The 22,768-nt window shown below is 38.7% G+C and overlaps 1 protein-coding gene across 3 annotated transcripts in view; it reads right to left on the bottom strand.

Moving 5' to 3' along the window:
• The window catches only part of ZFAND3 (zinc finger AN1-type containing 3), a 118,968-nt gene that overhangs the window by 80,166 nt on the left and 16,034 nt on the right, over positions 1-22,768 (bottom strand). For 2 of the 3 annotated variants that reach the window (XM_088524264.1, XM_088524265.1), the window contains exons 2-3: positions 7,172-7,212; positions 5,106-5,132 (exon numbers count right to left, since the gene is read on the bottom strand). In XM_088524264.1, the coding sequence (XP_088380390.1) occupies positions 5,106-5,132; positions 7,172-7,212 (68 nt within the window). Of the gene's footprint in view, positions 1-5,105; positions 5,133-7,171; positions 7,213-8,951; positions 9,005-22,768 lie in introns of all 3 variants that reach the window. The other variant, XM_088524266.1, reaches the window with a different exon arrangement.

Raw genomic sequence — 22,768 nt, 5'->3', positions numbered from 1 at the left:
TTCCTCATGTTTACCTAGCTCACAACCTTAATACAGAAACACTCTTATTTAAGTGTCACTTCTAGATTTCTTAACTTATAAAATGCATTTTGAAACTAGGTCTGTTACCTCCTGGTTCTCTTCTTGTCTTACCACAGCCTCCTGGGGAGCAGCACAAGGAGAGAGAGAAAAGCAGCTGCTAGTGCTGCACAATTTTCATGTGGCATTTCTGATTAGAGTTCTAGAAAACATGCAGTAAATTGGACAGCTACCCTGTGCATTTCTAAATACTCTGCATGCAGCGCTGCGTAACGCAGGTCTCTAAAGACAAACTCAATTTCATTTGCAAAACAAGGCATGAAGCTGCATCACATTTCTCCAAGGAATGAGCTGGATGATTTTAAAACATGCTCACAAGATACTGACCTCTCTTCGCAGAGAGAAAGGAGTTAAACAATTTCACTATTCCCCAAAGGTTGCTGGTCCCACACAGAGATGCCATGTTTTATTTAAAGCAGTCTCTCTCTCAGTAACCACTTGTTCTAATTGGCAAGGCAAGGCCGGGTCCCCAAAGCACACAGCTCGTTACGTGAGGTTTGGATTACAAAAACACGATGAAACAAACTGCATCGAAATGTACAAATTAACGGCTGAGGAGTGCACGACACAGACATGGAATTAGATTGTAATATGGAGCAAACTCCACAGGGAGGCTAAGGAACAAATCGCTAGTGCCTCCATAAACTACAGAAGGTTTCCAAATGAGCAAATACAGAAAATGAAGCAGATTCCTCCATAACTCAAATAAATTGGTAGATATGACAAGACAAAAACACCCCATCCATCCAGTATCTAGCACACACACGCAAAGCAGAATGGAGTTACATAAAAGTTTGATGAATTAAATCCATGGGATGCACCTGCTCTGTTCTCATGCCAACAACATGCAAAAATCATGGCAATTTAGTCATATTTCTAAAGAGCTTTTAAATCATCACAGAACCCCTACACAAGGGACTAAATTATAGCTGGTGTTTCAACTAGTCATAAGGCAAGGTTAAAGAGTTAGAAGATGAACAAGGTATCATTGACAAAAACCTGGCTTTACCACAGATGGAAACATATCCTAGGAAGAAAGAAAAATTTTGAGACAAAAAAGCAAGCCTGAGACAGAAAGGGTCTGAAGTCTCATCTTTGCTTGCAGATCAACAGTGTCTACAGTGGGAATGGCAACCATCCGAGTTAAGAAAAATAAAACACATGTAAAATACCAGAGGTGTCTTGTTGAGATAAAAGAAAAATAAATTTAAGAACACTTGGCCACCTTTCCACATAGCACACACCAGAAGTGCTATGTGCTCACACTGCTCAGTTCCTGGGCATGAGGGACTTGCAGGTCTTTTACGCAGCATCCTTAATACCTGCACTCCGCTACTTCCAGTCCATGATTCAGAGAGGGGGGAAAAAGTGGACACCTCTAACAGCATTATACTAACGTAGCAACTCAACGTGCAGCCTCTCATTAAGTCCCAGAGCCAAGTCAGAAATTAAAAAGCTTCACATCTCCTCCTCTTCCGCCTTCCCGTTTCTCCTGCACATATGTAGTTCTAGGAACACACAGCATAAATACACTGGCTGATAGGGCAATTCTTGACAGAATTAAAACAATTAGTCCTAAGCTTAGATAGCACAAGTAAACTCATATAAGCTCATTTGTTATTAAATTTTATTTCCTCCCCAAAACTTGGAGACAGTTTAGGGGAAAAGGAGTCAACCAGAAGCAAATAAATCTTTTCCGAATCCTTCCACAAAATACTACCCGTTCTAACATCCTAAACAAATCTATTACTCAGATCTTCACACTTTTTAGAACTGCAGAATAATGCATGCCAACAGATCAAATGAAATTTTCACGATCAGCAGAGCAAATCAAGCTAATAAATAAGGCCAACTAAAGTAATTCAACTTTTTGCTTAGTTCTTTTTCATAGTGATCATTTTCCTCAAGTTTGTCATGCAGCTGACCTGCTCAGGCTTATTACTTATGTTAAGATACCTCTTCCCTATCATCCTTTTCCTTAAAAAAAAAAAAAAAGGAGAGAGAAAAAGAGACAAATCACTTGGACTTGAAATAAGGAATAGAGAAATTAAATGAGGGAAATGAAATGCATGCCGAACAATGTCTTTGCTTACACCTGGCAGTTCTTTGTAGCAGATGCTCTGAAAGATCAGCAGTATTTTTGTTGCTACTGTAGTCAGCCATACAATTTTCCAAAGAATTAATAGCTTGAAGCTTGAGTGTGTAATAAAAGTTAAAGACAAAACTTTACTAGCCTCAAGTGCGAGCCAGGCAGGGCTGCTTTTTGTAGCAGTCCATGCACTTCAGGATACAAAGACAGCCATGAATGCAGCAACAATTGCTGGCCTAATGAAGCACCATGGAGGCCCCACTTTCCCTCGGAACCAACAAATGGAACACTGCACTTCATCTTTCCCCCCCAAAAGGTGCATTGTGTGCATGATAGAGAAAACTAGTACTTAGTGCTGCTGTGAAGCTTTACAGCAAACAAACCACTAAAATACGGGTATTTGCAAAAGACATGAGGGTATGCAAAACGCAAACATGTCAGGTTTTTAATTCTTTATTTAACAACAGAAACTTTATGAAAGAGAAAGGTTGAATCAAGTAGATGTATAACTTAACATGCAACAGAATACAAAAAAGATCGCAAAATATAAAATGGCAACCTGAAAGATGCACCTGTTGAAATGGTCTCCAGTACTGCATGCTAAAAGTTTGCCCAAGGCTCAGGTTAAGAGCAAAATATATTTAGGGAAGAACTCTGATTTGCCAGACCATTCGTACAGTAGGTTTTACAGCTACACGCAAGCCAGGCTTCCAAACAGCCTGCAGGATGTAGGAAGAGAGAGAAAGCAGGAAACTGTTTGCATCATTCAGAAGTGACTGTAAATCACATAAACAGCAAACTCTGTAAGCTCTTAGAACCAGGCAAATGAAAAAATTAAAGTCTGCTCAATAAAGTAGAAGGATTAAAATACACAAAAACATGCAATAACTCTATGGTCAGGCATGTGAGTGAGTTCAGGAAAAAGAAAACACCCAATAATTTGTTGCCTTCTTCTAAAATCATATGATTTATAGATTATGTGTGTCCATTTTTCTTTTCAGTTTTCCCTCTTCTTTCCTTACCATGTCTCCAAAAAACTCAAGAAGAGAAATACAAAGTTTTATAATTTCAACAGTATATTAATCTGGCATACAGTGAAACCTTTATATTGAAAAAAAGTATATAGTTACCAGCAATACTGATTTCCTACTTAAAACTGTAAGATTAAAATTATGTAATTTTTATTCATCAAAATATCAGTATGCGAAAAAAAATATGTGCAACTTCAAACTACAAGCAGTACAAAACTAACTCAGAACCCTTAATCTCAGAAAATTCTTGGGTTATATGATGATGAATTCAGGTTCTTTGAATTCAGTTATTCTGATCTATGGCTTCACAAAACACGAATGTAACCACTGTCTCCATCTCTTTTCTGAATCCAGCTATGCAACTGTCTCTAGAAAGTTTCAGGTACACTTCTCAAATAGTGCTTCAAAGATAAGCACTATAAAAATTTACTTAGAAATACCCCAATCCATTCATGTTCTTAGGATTATTTCCTTCTACTTCCAATTTTCAAGCACATCTCTTCACCAAAGCATCCAGTACTGCACTTACCTTTGGCTTCATGAATTAGATATTGAATAAGACGCAATCCATTTCCAGCATCCCTCTTTCCCATGCTGATTGCACATAACAAAGATTAGCCTTTCTACACACACAGTCAAATGGATTAAAGGCAGATTTTTTTTTTTTTGGGGGGGGGGGGGGGGTGTTTTAAAGGAAAAGACTACTTTTACATCAATTTAATGTATTTAAGCTTTTGTTTTTACTCAGTAATAGTTTGTTCTAGGACTGCTCCCAGAGGCTCCAATTAAAAATCAAGTCCTTGCAGTACCAGGTGTTGTTTTCTTGAATGTCTATAGAATTCCTCTTTGAAAGAGCCTACTTTGTAAAAGTGGATTTTCAAAAAGCACTCAGGCAATGTTTGTACCTGAAGCCAATATTAGAACTTTCATAAACCTAATGGAAACAAAACCAAACCAATGAAGAGTACTTTTGAAAAATTTAACCCACACAGCACTGTCCAGTCTTTTAATCATTTGGATTCAGTAATTTACTGTACTGAAAGATGAGACATTGCAGTATCAGCAGATTATGTGGTATCACTAAGGGTGTACATTGGCCTTATGTTTGCATTTTATCAGCACTTATCAGTCCACATTCTGAACTAAAACTAAATAAAAATAAAAAAACTAAATAGAAATAAAAAAATTTAAAAAGCAAACATGTTTTCTTGTATTTTTATTCTGGATATGCAATCTGCCTGAAGCAACTATGCCTTAGGAATCTCAAGAGTAAATTCATTTGAAGCAATTTAATACCTAGGCTTACACTTGTACTCTATCTAGAGACTTTGAGACATGTGGTCAACACTGAATTAGACACAGAATATTGTAAAGTACTCTGCAGAAGTACAGTTAATTTAAAATGATTTCAGAGAGGTTCTTGAACATTTCAGAGTCTGCTACTTTTATTGGGCTCAAGTAAGATAAGTCAGGTATTCCTTCTTGGAACAGGCAGATGAGATAAAAGGAAGAAAAGAGGGTTGAAGAAGATCTATATGATGTATAAACACACAGTGTAAGGGGCTCATTTCAAACATTCAACCACCTTTATGTTGAGAATAAAGGAGAACTAACGTATCAAATCAGAAACAGCAGGTCCGTAGTTGCACACAGGAGTACGGACAAGAAGGTTCCATTTAATAATTCATATTGCAATGCAAACTCAACAACATTCTCACCTCCTGCTGACTTGCCGCCCTTCTCATGCAATTTATGTGAAAATATAGTGCTTACACAAATGCAAGCAGCTTTGCTGCTGCCTATGTCTGAAATCATTTTTTAAAAAAAAAAAAAAAAAAAAAAAAGAAGAACAAGGATTCTATCCCTTCCCTCTGTGGAGAAAAAGTCATTTTAACACAGTTACTAACCTTTTTCGTTGTGTGGATTTCTTTTTTCTAAAATAAAAGAGAAAGGAAAGGAGGGTCAAGAGAAATAATAATTCCCAATTTCCCCCTCTATACATATCTACTTCAGTATGCTTGAAGTAATAACTTGTCATTAAAAGGGGACTTTTTTTCAGATTATACCTATGGGTTAAATGGAATGGTGAAGAACAGATCTGATTCAACAGCTTTCTTAGCTAAATCCTTACTTTCTGTAAATCTAATTGCTACAGATGGAAGAGTATACATCTTTCTCTTACAGTACTCTCGCTGAAAACCCAGTAAAAAACCAACCAAACAAACAAAAATCCTCTAAAAATATTTAAGTAAAACCATGAATAAATAGAAGGCCAGTAGCCTGAGGCAAGTGACCAGTTTTCCATTAGTAGGTACTTAAAAACCCCGTATTACTTGAATATTACTGATTAGGATCTGAGAAGATAAATATGCTTCTTTCAAAAATACTGTGTTTTGTTCCAGTGAGCAGTAGCTTTTTAAGTGCCTCAAATTTTTCAAAACTATTATATTTGAATAATATTTATAAATGAAAATTATAAAAACAGAGCTACTATTTCTTAAATCATACGCAGGTTCAGATGTAATCTTACAACAGAAAAAAAAAATTGATCAGAGGGAATGGCTTTTCCACTATCCCAAAGAATCATAAAATAGAAGCCAAAATGGTCTCTTGATTTTTTTTTTGTTAAAAAGTATCAATATCTATATAGATAGATAGATTAATAAAAAGGCAGTAGAACATAATCAAACTGGCCTGTGAGTTGTAAAGCTTAGGGTACTCAATTAATTGCAGAATACAAGGGATGAGCCATTTCAGTCTCTCCAGGGCACAAAATCCATACACCTCCGAGGGAGGCAGGCAGAGAGGTTCACCTAGTGCTCATGTGGACAGAGCAAACACACGCAGTGGGGCAATTGAAGCCTTGGCAGCCCATTTCTCACAGCAGTCAGTAGGGCAAGACTGTAACAGGGGGCTGGTGCTTCCCTTGGCGCTGCCTTCCAGTGATCCGTGCCCCCACAGCACGGCCAGAGGAACAGCCCTCTCATTCTGCTGAGCAGCCTTTGGGAGACCTTTTTTTTTTTTTTTTTTTTCTTCTTTCCCCCTCATGTGTAATGAGGTGATTCTGAATCTCTGCCTTGAGAAGTCAAGCTCGAGGAAGTATAAACCTCAAAAAAGCCTTTTAACTTTTTTGTTTTGTTTTGGTACACTTCCCCTTTAAGTTCAGAAGACGTATAGCTTTTTGCATTAGAAACCAATGATAAATAAACCCCACAAGCACATTACTAAGACAAACTTACTTTCTGTACAATTAAAAAAAAAAAAAAAAAAAAAAAACCTGATCCCTCAAAAGAAATTTAAAATCCTGGACAGCAACTTAATTGTAATTAAAAGATTACAATACCAAGTAACACCACAAAAATTTTAAAATTTTAGATGATGTTACCAGAAGAGGTTAATAACAATTCCTCACTTTTTACGCAGTAGCATTGACTTTGCAGTAAGAATATGTAGTATTTAGGATTAGCCTACTAATGAGCTACTGATGATTTAACATTCAAGAATTGCAAAATGAAAAGAAATGGAGAAGGAATTTTTCCCTGAGAAGTGCTCTTTTCTTTTTTCCCTACCATATATCAGAGGTCATTGGCAAAATAGAAATAACTTCTATAAAATTCCAAACTCCACTGCAGAGTGATACACTTTGAAAGCCATGCCAGCTGGATAGGGGCTGTGCTAAGAGCCAAGCTCTAGAGTTCAAGGGCCTTCCAGACTTCTGTAAACTTCACTGAGTCAAGGTTTGGTACATTTACACAAGAGGTTCTTGCTTTCCACACACTGAAGATCATTTCAACAGATCTGAGCAAATAAACGAAACCCCAAGTGAGGAAAATCGGATCTCAATCTCTCTCTCTCTCTCATGCACACACACACATACACACACACGAAAAATCCACGCACAAGCCCTGCAGGAGATGCCAACAATGTGGTTTTGATAATCTAACAAAAACACAAAACCTTTTACTGCACTTACCAGCAAAGCATTTGGAACAGAGATTCATAGTCTTGCTGGACCTGGGGCAAAAATAAAAAAAAAATAGAGCTAAAAAATTCATTTTAACTAATCAATGCAGGGGAGTTTTTTTTTTTTTTTTTTTTCGGGAACGAAGCAAAGGGACAGAGAAGGTAACAACTTAAACTTCTAGGAATCGAAGTGACTAGAAGTGGCTGAGCTAGGAACAGGGGCAAGGGGAAGAGACTTCTTTTGGCAATCTCCAGTTTCACATATTTATCTCACATTGAGAATAAAGCTAACATTAGCAATTAATGTATATATTACACACCCATCAAACAGATCTTTCTACCACAAAATGATCATGACAATAGACTTAGGTATCAGAGCTCCTCCTGGCAACAGCTTTGCCGCCCTGACAGACCCTGCTCACAGTACAACGTTAGAGATTAAAGCTTTGCTCTGCAGGGCCCCAGACAGACGTGCTCTGCGAGATGCAGCCAGGAGGGTTTGGGAAGTCGTTCAAGCTGCTCACTGCCACCCTCGGCTGCAGGCAGCGATAATATAAAATAAGCGGGCTGGCTTTGCACTGACATGGCCTAGGATCGCTCATATGATCCACTAGTGTGAGGCCCGTAACCTTCAGCTGCAAGAGGAACAGCTGGACATGACAGCAGCAGCTTAAGCCTCCCAAGTGTCTCCGTGGCGTTTGTGTCTGCCTGCAGCCTCCAAGTCAGCAGGCCACCAGAAAAACAAAATCTCTCTAGCACTGCCATAAAACTACCCCAAGTAATGTACCACAGCAGTCCCTTGCACAGGTTTCTCTTGACTTATGGAAAGTTTACCTCCATAATTTTTTTTTTGAAAGTGCAAAATCAGCTGGAGTATATTCTCAAAAGTTCTCTAAATGTTGAAGTATTTTTAGGAAGACCAACCCCTTTTCTGTGCACACAGCCCAATGTTTGATTTCAACGCCCAGCGTTCCTCAGCAAGCTCCGCCATGATGTCCATAAGCATCAACACCGAGCGGGTCTGCCCTCACCAAGATGACTTTGTGTCCTCCTCAGGGCAGCATTTGGCTGGAACACCTCATTTAGACAAATTATCTGCTAGCTGATCTTTAGAAATAGCATACACAAGAACAATTGAGATTACCAAAATATTTAGGTTTTCTAGTTCCAGCCAAACATTGATGGACTTTTGAGAAGAGATGTATGTACATCTTATAATATACAAACTATATAAAAACCTGCATATTATCTCAAAACCAAAAAATTAAGTTTTAAAATTTTAAAGCACAAATTTTAAAACACTCTCAGATTTCTACACTTTGTTTAAAAAGTTTGCAAATGGATATTTTCAATGACTTTCCAGTAACAAAGTAAATCCAGACTCGGTCAATCATATCTTTTAGTATTAGTCACATCAAAACATTACAGATGCTTTTCAGTTCATGCACATTTGAAAGCTAGTTTACATCAGCCTCGAGATTTCCAGAGGAGCACAGTTCACTGCAGACATAGGACAAAGCACTTGCCAGCTACAGCAGGAGCCACAGACACATGAAAGCCAGTTTTAAATGCAAACAGTATGTGCACAGAAGAAATGTTAATTCCCAGGAAAAGAAAAGCAAAACAGCATTTGTAGCCACACAAATACATCATTATATTGGTATATACCCAAAGACTCGCTATCTATGCTGACAGTCTGTATAGATTATCTACCTTCAGAAGAACTGCAATTAAAAACAGCATGGTGAGTCAACACCTCCAGCATTAGTGTGCTGCAGTTCAGTACTCACTGCTTATGGGTTAGACCTTCTGGAGCAGCTCAATATGCCAGGCAGGAGCTTCTCTGCAAAGCCATTAAACCCCCAGGGCAGCAAAGAAAAAGAAAGGCAGAGTTCAGATGGTTCATATCGATGACATTGGAACGGGCAATGACAAATGTTTTCAGAGGCACAATCAACCATCTCAGCTGTTAAATATCAATCCAAAGACTCGTATGATATTTACTTATTAATACACCAATAGGGGAAAAACACACACATACACACAACACACACAGCTATGTGGAAAACAAACAAACAAACAAAAAAAAAAAACAAAAAGGGCTGCTATTTAGTTGTAATACAAAAACTGGATTTTGTGAAAGGACAGTGTAATTGGGCAGGTAACCCTAAGACAAATAACTGAACTTCACTGTTACAGTTTCAAGGTTCACTTTATCTCTGGTCTTTTTCTATCCTTTGTGGCTACTGGGTAGGGTGAGAATCTGATTTCTGACTTCTTTCTTTCTTTAAAAAAAAAAAAAAAAAAAAAAAAGCAGGACACTTTGGTCCACTGCAAATTCATCAACATTAAATGGGATCCACAACAATGGCAGTTTCCCTCAGGTTGATCTGCCTCACCCTTTTCTGAAAGGGCAGTATTTAATTACAGCAACCGCTTTACAAAGCAAACATATCAAGCAGTTTATACGTGTCAAGCTTGCCAGGTGTTATCCAACAGGTATGTAAATGCCTTGTCGAGGAAGGCACGCACATTTGTCAGCTCTTGGTTACAGTGCAAATCGCTTTCTTTACCCCGTCCCAGGCTGTCCCAGCAGAGACAGCGGTTTCCTCCGTGAGGTAAAGCTCCGTTTCCTCCATGAGGTAAAGCTCGTCACTCCCACTGCCCATTCGCGTTAACTGCTTCCCAGCAACTGCACTGCTCACCGAAAGTCACGCTGCCACCCAGGAACGCAAAAGCGTGGGATGCCCCCGCTTCCGACTGTCGTTTCAAACACAGCCGATGTCCGCAGTATCGCCTATCTCTCAAGGTAACGTCATTGGAAACGCTCAAAGTTCAAATGCACCCGCCAGGGTTGCCCTCATGCCCCTTCGCCACCAAGAGAGGGTCGCAATGGCCAACTCTGCTCCAAGCAAGAGATTTCTAGGAAAAGCAGCACCGTTCAGATTTCTATGGAAGTTTGATAAAAACCGCCAGTACAAAGGTAAGGCCCAATGAAGCTAAAAATTCGAAGTCAATCCTGAACCGAGGAGTCCGGTATGTTTTGTATTTCCTCTGCTGCAAATCTGTGGGGCCTGAGAGCCATTTCTGCCCCCTCCTGGCATGGTGAGGTCAGGGATATTTGACATGCAAATCACTTACAGAATCACCACAGGTTTTAACCTGACGTATTAAGATAAAACCCTGATCTCCCTCATAAAAAGTCAATGTCGTGCTTAACACTGCCTAATCGGGAATTACTCCAGCACACGTTTTATATGTGCATATATCTCTGGAAATCCAGTTTTATATTGGCAATTTACAATCTCCACTTGTACATAATTTAAGCTGGCATTCAGAAAGACATTCATATTTATGGATAAATCAAGTCAAATAGAATGGTATTATCTTAGAAACAGAATATAAAGTTAAACCCAATTTGAAGGTACTTCGATCTGTCAAAAAAAAAAATCATTTAACTGAAGGGAAATACAAAATTATTATGTAGATTTGGAAAATACAAGGTGAAACAAGCTAGTAAGGTCAAGTGGCAGAGAAAATGAGAAGCAGAGGTTACTTTGAGACAGCTGGAAAATCCCAGAGGCTCCAGAACAACCGCAAGTCTCCATCAAGCTTAGGTATTAAAAGTGCTTCCACTAGCAGAGGAAACACATAGTAATTCCCCTAAAACACAACAATGAAAGGAGTAGCCATGACATAAGGACATTCAAAGAGGAAGAAGTTTACAGACCCTCTCAAGAGTGCCACAAAGAAATTTACAGAAAATCTCAAGAGCTTATCTATCTTTTAAGCAACTAACAAAAACACAGTTGAGAATAAAATTTAGAAGCCCATTTGAAGATATTCCAACTGTCATCCCTTACTTATACTTTTGTGCCTACAAGCTTTCATTGCACATGAAGCAACTCAAGCCTTCAGATGTAGGTACAGAGCGCATTAAGGTCTTGACTTCAGCGAGATCAATGTTTGCATCTCTGGTTGAAGATGTATAATACAGAACACGAGAGAATGAGGGGCACCGAATAGCAAAAATCAACTGATACACATTGATACATACTGTAACTAATTAACAGAAAGATTCTCCCTCAGCCACTTAAATTGTTACCCTGATTCCATTTTCATACTTTCATACATTCCTATTAAAGCGTGACCTTGCCTACTCGATTAAAGGCATTGAAAATTATTTACTTGATTTTATACGCTGTTATATTAATTATTCCTTTTATTTCCTGTGCTTTGGCATACACCATTGCAAGGAACAAGCCATCTCAATGCGTATGCTATGATTCTGTCTTAACGCAAAGTTTGCTTTTCCTTCCTCCTCTTACTGTAAATCACCTCATCAGGGTAAAACCACATGCTGAGTGTGAAACCAAAATTCTGACTATCAATCTGAAGTAGAGACTTCTAGACACACAGTGTTTCAACAGAAGAGTCAGAATCTAAACCTCTGTCTGGAGACATAAGATTAAATTACAAAGGAAATTCTGAGCATTAAAGTGTACAGCATACATTTGAGCATTAAAGCATACAAAAATCTGCTTGGAACCTGTATCCTCAGCCTCCCTAATGAAATCAATTTTCCACAAAGTAGCTTACATAGGTATAACTAATACATACTGAAGGTATTATCCTCAAATCCTACATGTTGCAGCACATTGTCAGTCATTTCCAAGTCTACCCCTTTTCCACGTTAAAAAGGCAAGAAAAAAGCAAACCAGAAACACTTTAGTACTAGCTCACACCATACAAGCGCTAGACAGCAACGCCGAAAAGCTCTGCTTGGTCTTTATTATGGACTCTCCTACACATTTCAAGGTAATAGTGAACTAATGTTACTACTGTAAATCCATGCCAATGGTAAGACAGATGCAGCTGTACCACAGTAAGATCATGATTCTAGCACAGCTGTATATTCCCCACACTCAAAAAGACTGCACAAAAATAATTTCTGAGGACAATTCTTGTTCAGTTGTTTTGGGGCAGATAGAAGGACAGGAATGCAGACAAGGAAACAAATGCTGCCATGTAAGATGCATCCGTTAGATATTTAACTTGAAGATATTTAAGCTACAGATGGTATTTAAATGTGATTGCAAAATCTCAGATTGCTATTGAAAACAGAATTTGACAACATACCGAGTAATGTTACTTTATGATTTAGAAGCTCCACTGACTTCATAGTAGAAAAGCATTGATCTGCTTGCTTGGCTCTGCAATTGCATTGATTAAGTGCATCATGGTAAGCGTTTCTTGGGCCTCTTCCAGCAGGGCAATTACAGAGTGGCATCTCAGTGTCACTACAGGCCAAATATATCCCAGCCCTTTACTGATACCTATGCAATATGTCAGGGGTCATATGTTTGAGAAGAATTATATAGAAAGAGCTATACCATTAATTAGCTAAAACTACACCAAAGCCTCCTTACTAGAGGCACAGTTTAATGTAGTTCAGACCTTAGGACAACTACACATATGTTAAAGCAAAGCATTTATACCTCTGTAGTTGATGGCCTGTCACCATTTCCATTATAAAGCAATTTTCAGAGGTTTATAATGCAGCTGAAGAACTCATTCTGAGCTGAATCCTGGCACAAGGCAGAAAGCAAAGCCACAGCCCACACATGCTTACTTTCATCCAGTCCGACTAAAAGGATTACTTAGCATTAAAAGAAAATTGATCTAGTTCTCTACTTCCCTTGCACTTTTCATCAGAGCATGCAACATTTTGCCTTGTACAGAAAGGAGGTTAATTAGCCCGTGTTAATAAGGCCCTCAATCATCCTTTTCTAAGTTCTGCATAGCCCATATGATGCCTTCTCAACACACCCACTTAGACTTTCTAAATCAGAAGTCACCTCATGCTTTTGTTCACGTTGCCTATTTGATATTTAGGGTTCCTCCTTAATTTGTAATCTTGACAACACGATACAGGCAAGGGTTTTTGGACAGCTTAAATAGTTATTCATATTCTCAGCCCGAGTTACTAAGTGACTTTGTGAAGGAGGTATGCCAAATTCACTTCAAGTAAAAGTCTAGGAAGGGGGAAACACGTACACCAACATGCACATACCCTCAAATGAAGTGAACTAGAATTTGAAATTAGGTATGCACAGAGTCATTCTCTTCTGCTTCACCAGCTGTTCTACACCTGTATGCACTATTTTAAGAATTCTACTTCACTTAGGGTTTTATTGGAGATGTACACATACACAGAAACAGGTTTTTTTGTATGGAAAACATGGTTTCAGTTTTTGGACTCTGCATTTTCAATGTCAATCATTTAGTATTAGCTACCAGTGCAACATTTTTTGGTAAACTATAGAGCGATGCTTCAGTTGGAGAGCCAGACATTTGTAAGGCCTTCATCATCCTGACCTTGATTTGAAATGAAATGAAGAGTAAGGCATGTGCACAGCACAGGGCACTCATACAGTGCCCTTTGGGCAAGTTCCCAACCTCACAAGCCACTCTGCTGCTTCCCAATGAAGGGGCTGCATCCTGATGTGGTGCATTTCAATGGTTATACTAGAGCTACTTTTACAACGGTATGGCTAAAGCAATTTTTGTGTTTTAAATGTTGAGAAGTACTGAAGCAGTCTATAGAGAATAGAGCCACAGCATAGATACGCACAAGCAAGGCAGGAAAACAAAGGAATGATAAAGTAGCTCCTTCTTAGCATGGAATCAGACCCCAAAACACTGAGAGATTTGCGACTGAAAGCCTCATGCAAATGATTCATATAACAAACCACAGAACCCAGTGCATCTAAGCTAGGCAAGAAAGATAAGAACTTTGACCAGATTCAGCAGGATTTGCAGCTCAGTGTGCAAAGTCATGCTCTGCAGTCAAAGCCAAATATTTCATATTCCTACATCTACATATCTCTACACTCCCTCCCAAAAATATCTCATCAGAAAAATCCTACACTAAACACTCCTCTGCAAATCTTGCGAGTGTGAGGTATGTCTGTGCAAAGCAGTGCAAGCCAATAAGGCTCTACTGTTAACCCCTCTCACTCACCTTAGGCTGCTTTAGCGTTAAGTCTGAGGGGATTCTTGCCGTATGCAGAAACTATGACAAATAGATTTCCAAAAAGCTAAACTTTTTTTCCTCAAGTCAAAATTAAACATGGAATTTAAAAGAGCAGTAAGCAACTAGCAGAAGAAAAAAGAAAAAAAAAAAAAGCTACAAAACTAGCTCAAGCTCAACCTTCCACGCAGTATTAGACTGCATTACTATTACCAGTTTTCCCAAGTGATACTGGATTCCCACTGCATCAGGATCTAACTCTCAAATTCTTCCAGAGCACATTGTAACCTGCAGCATTACTGTGACACTAACGCCGGTGAAGGCAGTCACTAAAATGAGTGAATAACAAGAAACAAACCTTTATTTTTAAGAGTTTTTAAATCATAGCCATTTGTAGCAACTAAAAATAAAGAAAATGTTTAAACAACTCAAAAGTAATTGTCATTCAAAAATTATAAGTGCCTTACCAAGTATTTCAAAGAGCCTGTCCCTTTGTGCAGTTGTTAATTACATTTACAAGCATAACTTGTTTAAACTGGCTAAATAATGCAGTTGCGTAGCAGCGACAAAGGCAGTTACAAAACCCAGTTTAATTACTATGCCAATTCTCTAAAAAGCTAACAGAGTATCAAAATTACAAACTGCTTTGGTTGAGCATTTTTCATTTTTAACTTCTAATAAGTCAAACACCGCACATGGAAGGAGCTTAGCAAATGGACCATCCCAACTATGGAGAGCAAAGGCAGCTGGAGCTGCACTGTGTGTCAAAGATGCAGCAGGAGGAGTCAGAACCCTGAGAAATATTCTGAACTTTTTTTTCTATGAGTTAAAAAAGCCCAGGAAGCCAGGTTTAGATATAAGAGTAGCTCTCAGACCCTGAGAAAGCAAGCAAGCAACAGAAGAGCCTATCTTTGTTAATGAGTGCCAGCCCCAGCTTTGCATTACTCTGCACTTCTCCCCTATTGAATCTTCCTGGATTTGCAGGTCACCGGAGAATTGTAGCGCTGCTTGGAAAGCAACTGAAAAATTTTCAGTGCCTGTCTGCAATCAAACCCTATTAAATTGTTCAGAGTATCCGTCTAAAAGAAATCAGTGGAAAGTTAGCAGGATTTTCCCCCGCTCCCTGTTTATACCAGGTTGCAGTGAAGTCTTTAAATTGCTAGCTACGAGTTCCCCAAGGGAAATTCCCCTTTCTCTACTCCAGCCAGCCTACGTGTATCTCCCAGCTAGTCACACAGCCAGGAAGCCCCACAGTTTTCATTTAAATCAGCGCTGCCTTGACACCTGACTAGCAACAGTCATTTATGCTTCTCAGCTGGAAAATTGCAGCCAGGCCTCATGACACTGTTCCAGAGAATAAAAGTGCTTCAGCTCTTCAGAAATGTAAAGTGAATCATATGAAGGACATGGCTACAGCAATCTGCCAGTGCACTATTCGAACAAAGCATTCCTAAAAGCAGATCTATCGCAGCAAAACACAACTCTGCCTTTCTGCTACACAAAGAAGAAATTAAAAAAAAATGTATTTTTACAAGTAAAAAAGGCTTCTAGTAGAAATACCATCTCATGAAAATAAATGCAAAAACATTAAGGTCCTTTAGACACGCTTGTGTCAGCCAGGTTTCACCATCCAAAACTTGTTGGCAGCACAAAAAGTCCCAGAGCTTCTGCTAGTTACGCAGCAGTTTGGGTTAATGCTATAATCACTCTCAGGTGGGAGTATGCTTCAGGTTTTGCGTTTCATGGGCAGCAAAAAGAGACTCCCGAACTCAACAACCACCACAGAGTAAAGACTGAGATTTCACTGGCTTACTACATCACAGTAATATGAAAAAAAAAAAAAAAAAAAAAAAAAAAAGTATTTGGGCTGAGACTGTACACAGAGTCTTGGCCCAGAAGAACACTTCGGATATTTTAGCTGGAGAAGAGGACATCAGGCATTTCTCGCATGGAACTTGTGGTCTGCACCGCAAAGCCAACGAGCAGCAGAACTCCAAGGAACACAGCACTTCCTGCCAGCCTCAGCATACTTACAAGCAATTTCCTGAAGATGTTAGTGTTATGCATTATTTCAACTTGCAAAGCTTCTGAAAAACAATATAAGCCAAGTGAAATTTATAACAAAGGGTTCACATAACAAAACAGCACAAATGCAAGTCTTTGGCAACACCACTTAAAAGCAAAAGGCAAACAGGCTCTCGAAAATAAAAGCTACAAGCCATAGTTACGCAGCTAATGACAAACAAAAAGCACTCTAAAAAGCAAGATATTAATATGCACATAGAAGCAGGTTTGTTTCTCATACCCACCCTCTCCCCCACCGCAAGTGCAAAGGCATAAAACAAGTAAAGAAAGAGCCAAAGTAAGGGGTGGGGGGGAAGGCAAACAAGCCATTTGTTAAGGATCATTAGCTCAATCAGAGATGACATAGGGCAGGTCATTACCTACAGCCCTGCTGACAGTTTACATAGAAGTAGCATCTTCAACAAGTTTTAAGAGAAATGTTTTATGTAAAGTTACTTTCTCAGGGACTTTTAAATCACTGAAGAGGCTGATCATGAAACTACAATCAGACCCTTCATTTGTTACACTATGTTAGGAATTAAACCTTCCCAAATACCAAAATGGAAGGAAATAAAATTCCACATAACTAGGTCAAGAAATCCAGAATGAAACAAAGACTTGAACAAAAGCAGAGCACAGACTTTCCCCCATAGTGGTTAAAATATTAAGCATGAAAAAGGCATTCTTACATCTCAAAACCTCAACTGCCTCAACATGCTCAACTTGGTTCCTGACATCTGAACTTGCTTCTGGGCTTACTGGCCAAGCCCATTCCCTTTCTGAGCACCGGATGCAGGACATATAATGAGCCCATGATGTGATGAGTTCAGCAGCCAGGCAGCAAGGCAGTGCTGCTTCCCTCAAGTCATGATGCCCGTTCCCAGCAAGAACAGCTGCAGCAACTCAGCATTTCATCTGGATATGCTCTTTCAAACCTGTTTCCACTCTGAGCAGAAACAGGCTTCAGGTGTATTTAACTGGGCCAAACTGCCACATATTCAAGCATGAGACCACTGTAATGATCAGCCTTTGCGCTCCACATTTATGTGGCCTGAAACAGGAAAAGTTCTTTAAAACAATTTAATGTTTCACGGTGTCAAGAAACACCAGTTGAGATTCAGTATTTAAAACTTGCCCACCTCTGATCTAAGAGCAAATACTGAATCATTATCTTTAATCTTCTCTTTAGCTACAGCTAGCACATAGGTCTGGCTATCTGTCCTTCTGAATTTGCTACAGTATCATTTAGTTCAACAATAGGACAGCTAAGGATTAGCCAATCCACTTCAAAAATTTGACGAAGAGCATCCTCCACATTGCTTACTGCACAGTGTGCCAGGTTCTTTTATCACACGTTAATCTATGATAACATGCATCTAGCTCACTGAATAAACCTGGCATGCTAACAAGTTTATGATTATGCACTTCTTTGCCAGAGAATATTGAAGCTCTTGAAAATAAGCGCTTGATAGAATAACCCTCTCCATTGGGACAATCTGTCACACAGAGGGCTGCACATTGAGCTCACGCTGGAACAGTCCAAAGGCCGCAAGATTGTTTTGAATCCCAACACGTGTACCTTGTTTTATAGCAAACAAAATATTTTTCCTTTTCTTGTTTTATAGAGGCAAATAACATCTTTCTGCATTTACCAAATTTTGTCAATTAAAAAAGATTTTTTTCCATTACTGAGTTACATTACATTTGTTTCTGCCCCAATTCTGAAAAAAGTATCACAGAGCTATGGAAGGCCTCCCCACATAGCTAAGTCAGAAAGTTAAATTGACTGTTTATTCAATAAAAACTTCCCAGATCCTACACTTTCACAGATACCACAGAACCACCTGTAGGCTGTACCCAAGACCACCAAGATGATTAGGTGTTACAGAGAATAACCAAAACCAGGGAAAAGTTACTATACTGCCTTTTCTGCTGTGTTAAAAACCTCTGCATTGGCTCTCTGCTGGCTTGCACTGAACATTTGTAATTCTCTAGGTAATCTAACATCTGTGAAGCATTTTATAATTCAATCTATCAGCACACAAGGGCTCCTGCTGCTGTTAACACAGAACCAGCTGAACCAGTAGCAGCACCGGTGAGGATTTACTGCAGAAAGGAGACGTGTTACAGAGCCAGGTCCCCACCCCTCAGTACCGATCGACTGGTCACGTTAAAGTCTAGCACCGTGTTCAAAAGACCATCCCGCAGCTCAACAAAATCCAAGGTAAATCACAGTCCGGTCTCATTTGTGCTACAGAGCTGCAGGGAATTTCACCTGTGGCTGCAACTACAAGGAACAAAACCTATTGGCAAAAAATGTAACATACAACTAACACAGCAAACAAATGCATTTATTGATGTGGTGGTTTTATACATTCAAAAAAGAGGAAAATGGTGAATTCCATGCTAGGAAAAATAGGATAAATCTTATAAGTCACCTTATTACAGAAGTCAGTTATGCAAATAACCTAGAACATTTTCCGAGGGAAAAAATAAAAATAAAAAAGAGTAATTAATCCACAGAAAAATGTATTTGCTTCCCTCCTCTTACACTATTGTACAAGACTCCTGCCACGTTTTTTTCTGCTTCTCTTCCTAGCACAATACCACCAGTTTCATGAGGGGGAAATGGACACACTGGAAGGCAACAACACAGAAAAAATCCAGGAAGCCCAAAACAGGATGAATATTTAATCCAGTTATATGGGATGAGAGGGTATTTGCAAAGTGCTTCAGCAACGCTCCAGAGAAGAACGCGGTGCTGCTCATGTCTGTTCATTGCCTGAACCTTCGGGAAAGGTTTCCGAGGGCTCCCACTTCACCCCATGAGACTTCATTAAATCCAACAGAGGCAACGAGTTCTGAGAGCCTGGACAGCTCTCCTGATAAAATAATTTTGCAGTCTTTAGGTGTCTTTGATGAGGTTAAAGAAGGAAAAAAAAAATTTAATTTTAGAAGTAATCTCTTAAAAGGGTAAGTGAAGACTTCAGACTTCTGGGCTGCTTGCAGATTTCAGAATTGTCTTTTCCTCAAAACTTAAGTTGCACACCATCAGAGAACTACAGTTATCAAAACAAGTATCAAATTTTGTTCCTTTAAAAGTTTAGAAAATATGCCACTTGCATCTTTTAAGTCACTTATGCAAGTATTTGAGTTAATAAAACAATATTAAGGCCTATGGCTTCAATATAGGTGCAATACTTGAGGATTCTGTTATTACCAGTAATTTAGAGCTTTGAATCCTGCTGTCTGCAAACACTAAACTCAATAAAAATGGTACAAGAGACAACACACTGCAACTGTCAAACTCATGCAGTCAGATCTTAGTTTTAGTAACAAGGGAGTACAAAATAATACATAAAGATGTGACTGTCAAGCAGTACTTTCCCTTCACAGCTTGCTAAGCACACTTAGTAACAACCTGGTTCTCTAAACTCTGGCCTAGTAAATCGCATCCAGATTAACAAACAAGTCCTTCCCTTGATACAATACTCCCTTGATCATTGGAAAAGATAAACAAAAACGAAATCTGAAGACCCCCTAATCCTCCCATCCCATCAAGAGCCTTCCATTACTTTTGCTTTAAACCTGACTTTTCTCACTAGTAGCATTGAACTGACCAAGGTTTTCCTAAAACTTACGGCTATAAATATAATTCTATCTTCCCTTTGCCTTTTACCTCTTTCCCTCTCTCTCTCTCCCTTTGCTGCTACTAAGAGAACCAGCAATAGTTTGCAGTAACATTCATTTTCTTTATTGCACCTATTACAACCCATTCACACAACAAGTGCTTGTTTCTGTAACAGACCACAAACATTTCCCCCCAGAGCACACCAAGCCCCACAGCCTTCGCAATCCTCCAGAAAAAATTTAGAGTTTCTTCCCCGCTGCCAATGGGATAGCCAGTTATGTCCATCTTCTCTTGTACTGTTTTTTGTTTCTTAAAGGTGAACATTTGATTTTGAGTCATCTATCAATTCTAGGTTGGGACAAAAGTATTACCTGGTTAAAAAGGCTCATTGCAAATGGGAATAACCAGATGAATACTTTGGTCTTCAGTGAAGACTCCCTGATGTGCAAAGCACTGCCCTTTATATATCAGGTCCAAAAGTTTTAGAAAAATCTTATTTTACCATTCTGCAGTTGAAGCTCAGTGACTACAGCACTATTTCTGGCATTTATAGTATGTGATATGAAAAAAGTTGTATAATTTTATAGAAATTCCTCAAACAAGTCAAAGATTTGGAAAAAGCAGAACACCTGTAAAAATACTAGTCTTTTCTATAAAAGCTATGTTGTACAAAACTTTTACATTCCATCAATACAACGAGCAATTACAACAGCAGAATTTATAAGTAGAATAATACTCTTTTTTACTGAATTATTCACTTATTTTCCAGGCTTTTGAAACTCCACCATACCAAACCTCAGACTCTGAAATTTTAGAGCTTAAGGTTTGTTAAAGGCCTATTTCTTATACAGTATGCCCTTCCATATCTCATTGAAACTAAATTTTTTTGTGTGTATGTACCATTTATTATGGTAAAGACTGATAATAAAATTGCAAATAATCTGAATTAAAGTTCACCACACTGAATGTTAAACTTTCATACTACTGACAGCTACTGCCCTTCTCCTTTGCCCTTCCACCTCTCCTGGGATTCAACACAGAACTGTGGGAATCTGAAAACCTGATGACTCAGGACACCTGACCTTAAGTTGTTTTTTAAACATTTTTTTGCCTCCACTTCCATGACCTAAATCCCATCCCATCTCAACCCCACCCCCTTCAGCCCTCTGCAAATTCATTTATCCCATCTGTTCCCTGCTTCGAGCAATAGACCAGATTCCCTTCACAGGGAAAATCCTGTTGCTGCCAAGACGCCCGATAGACTTTGAAGTATAGAAAGACATTAGTTCACATTTTTAATGCCTTAGAAACAGAAGCGATGACTGTCCCAGTCTGTATGGGCTTCATACAATTAACTTGATGCTCTGATGTGTTCAGCAAACTATCAGTTTACATCCTGACAGAGCACACGCTACTGTCTGTCCTTTAAGACCCCACTGCCAGGCTCCCCAGCTCCAGTGTAAGCTCAGACACATGGTCCACACCTAGAGCTCTAGAGCAGAAACGACTGTGCAGAAAAATTTCTGCACTCCAAGCAGCAAAGCACATAGGGAACAAGTCATGGTGGCATATCCCGTCCTCCAGGTTTGTGACCATGCACCTCCAGACTGTGATGTCTCGTATTTCTGGCCAAATTGACATCCAGATCTACATTAAGTCATGTTATACTCAAACTGGTCCAATTTCTACACCTTAACATAGAGCTTCATGAATAGTAAGTGGCAGGGGGCGAGTGTTTCATTTTTGAGAGAAAGAGGTGATGTAGTGTGGTAGCGAAATCAGTAACTGAAAACAACTGTGCTTATCATTAGGCTAAAAATTGGTTTCAAAAGATACAAAAAATCCTACCAACATTCCCTATTGTGACATCCAAGAAAAGCATTAAAGCAAAAGTAAAAAATAAAGTAACTTTTGCCTCTATTTTATTTGATTTATGCACCATGAAGAATCCTTTCACATTTGTGTGTTTTTCACCTTTGCAGGTGATCTTTAGGATCACCCCGTTAAAATATCCTAAGTTAGCATCACTGACTTATTGTTAGCAATATTAGCTTCTGTATTTATGTAACTGAATGTTAAAAATCAGCAGTGTTGGACTGTCAGCTAAGGAAGCTCTATTTATAACATCTGAATTCCTAATCAGACGAAGTTTAGCTCAATCAGCTAAAAAAAAAGTTGTCTTTGGACAAATAATAATAAAAGGGTTAAAGTAACATATGACTGACTGTTATACTGTTAAGTCAGACAATTTCATATACTATGGATATGTGAATAGCAAGAAGGATAGCCTTGACAACTGGACATCCACTTGAGAGTTTTCACATTATGTTTAATTCATTTCATTGCACTGAAGTGTTGAGGAAGTCTAAAGATATTGCTTGTAATCATTATAATTTTGTTTTGTGATTAAAGGGAGACACAAAAAAAAGAACTCCTTACCTTCAATTAAAAAGCAATAGCTCTTACCTCTGTGGGTTGATAACTTTGCCAGTTGTTTAAAAATATACAAGTCCACTTTCAAAAAATATACAGTTTTTTTCTCTTGTAAGTCTAATAAATACCTGAAGAAAGTAATCTCTGACTCAAAACTGTATGGAATAAACTCCTGAGATGCACAAAAATTACATCCACCACTATGTAAGAGTCTGCCTAAGAACTAGCTAACATAATTCAGAGAGCTTACTTACTGAGCTTACTTCTCCTGAAACAGCTTTTCAGCAGCCATAATAAGTTGCTCAAATGATGCACCTTACTAAGGGAGGACTTATCCTTTCAAATACAAATGAGATTAATTCTGCCAGTAATTTAACATCCAGAAGAGTAACCAATCAGAGGTCAGAGAGACACTGGCTTATGACATTAGACAAGATATTGTACGT

Source organism: Tinamus guttatus, unplaced genomic scaffold, assembly GCF_059628265.1.
Source record: "Tinamus guttatus ecotype Peru unplaced genomic scaffold, ASM5962826v1 Tinamus_guttatus_pri_ptg000208l, whole genome shotgun sequence".
Taxonomy (NCBI): Eukaryota; Metazoa; Chordata; class Aves; order Tinamiformes; family Tinamidae; genus Tinamus; species Tinamus guttatus.
This window is presented reverse-complemented; position numbering and strand designations above follow the sequence as displayed.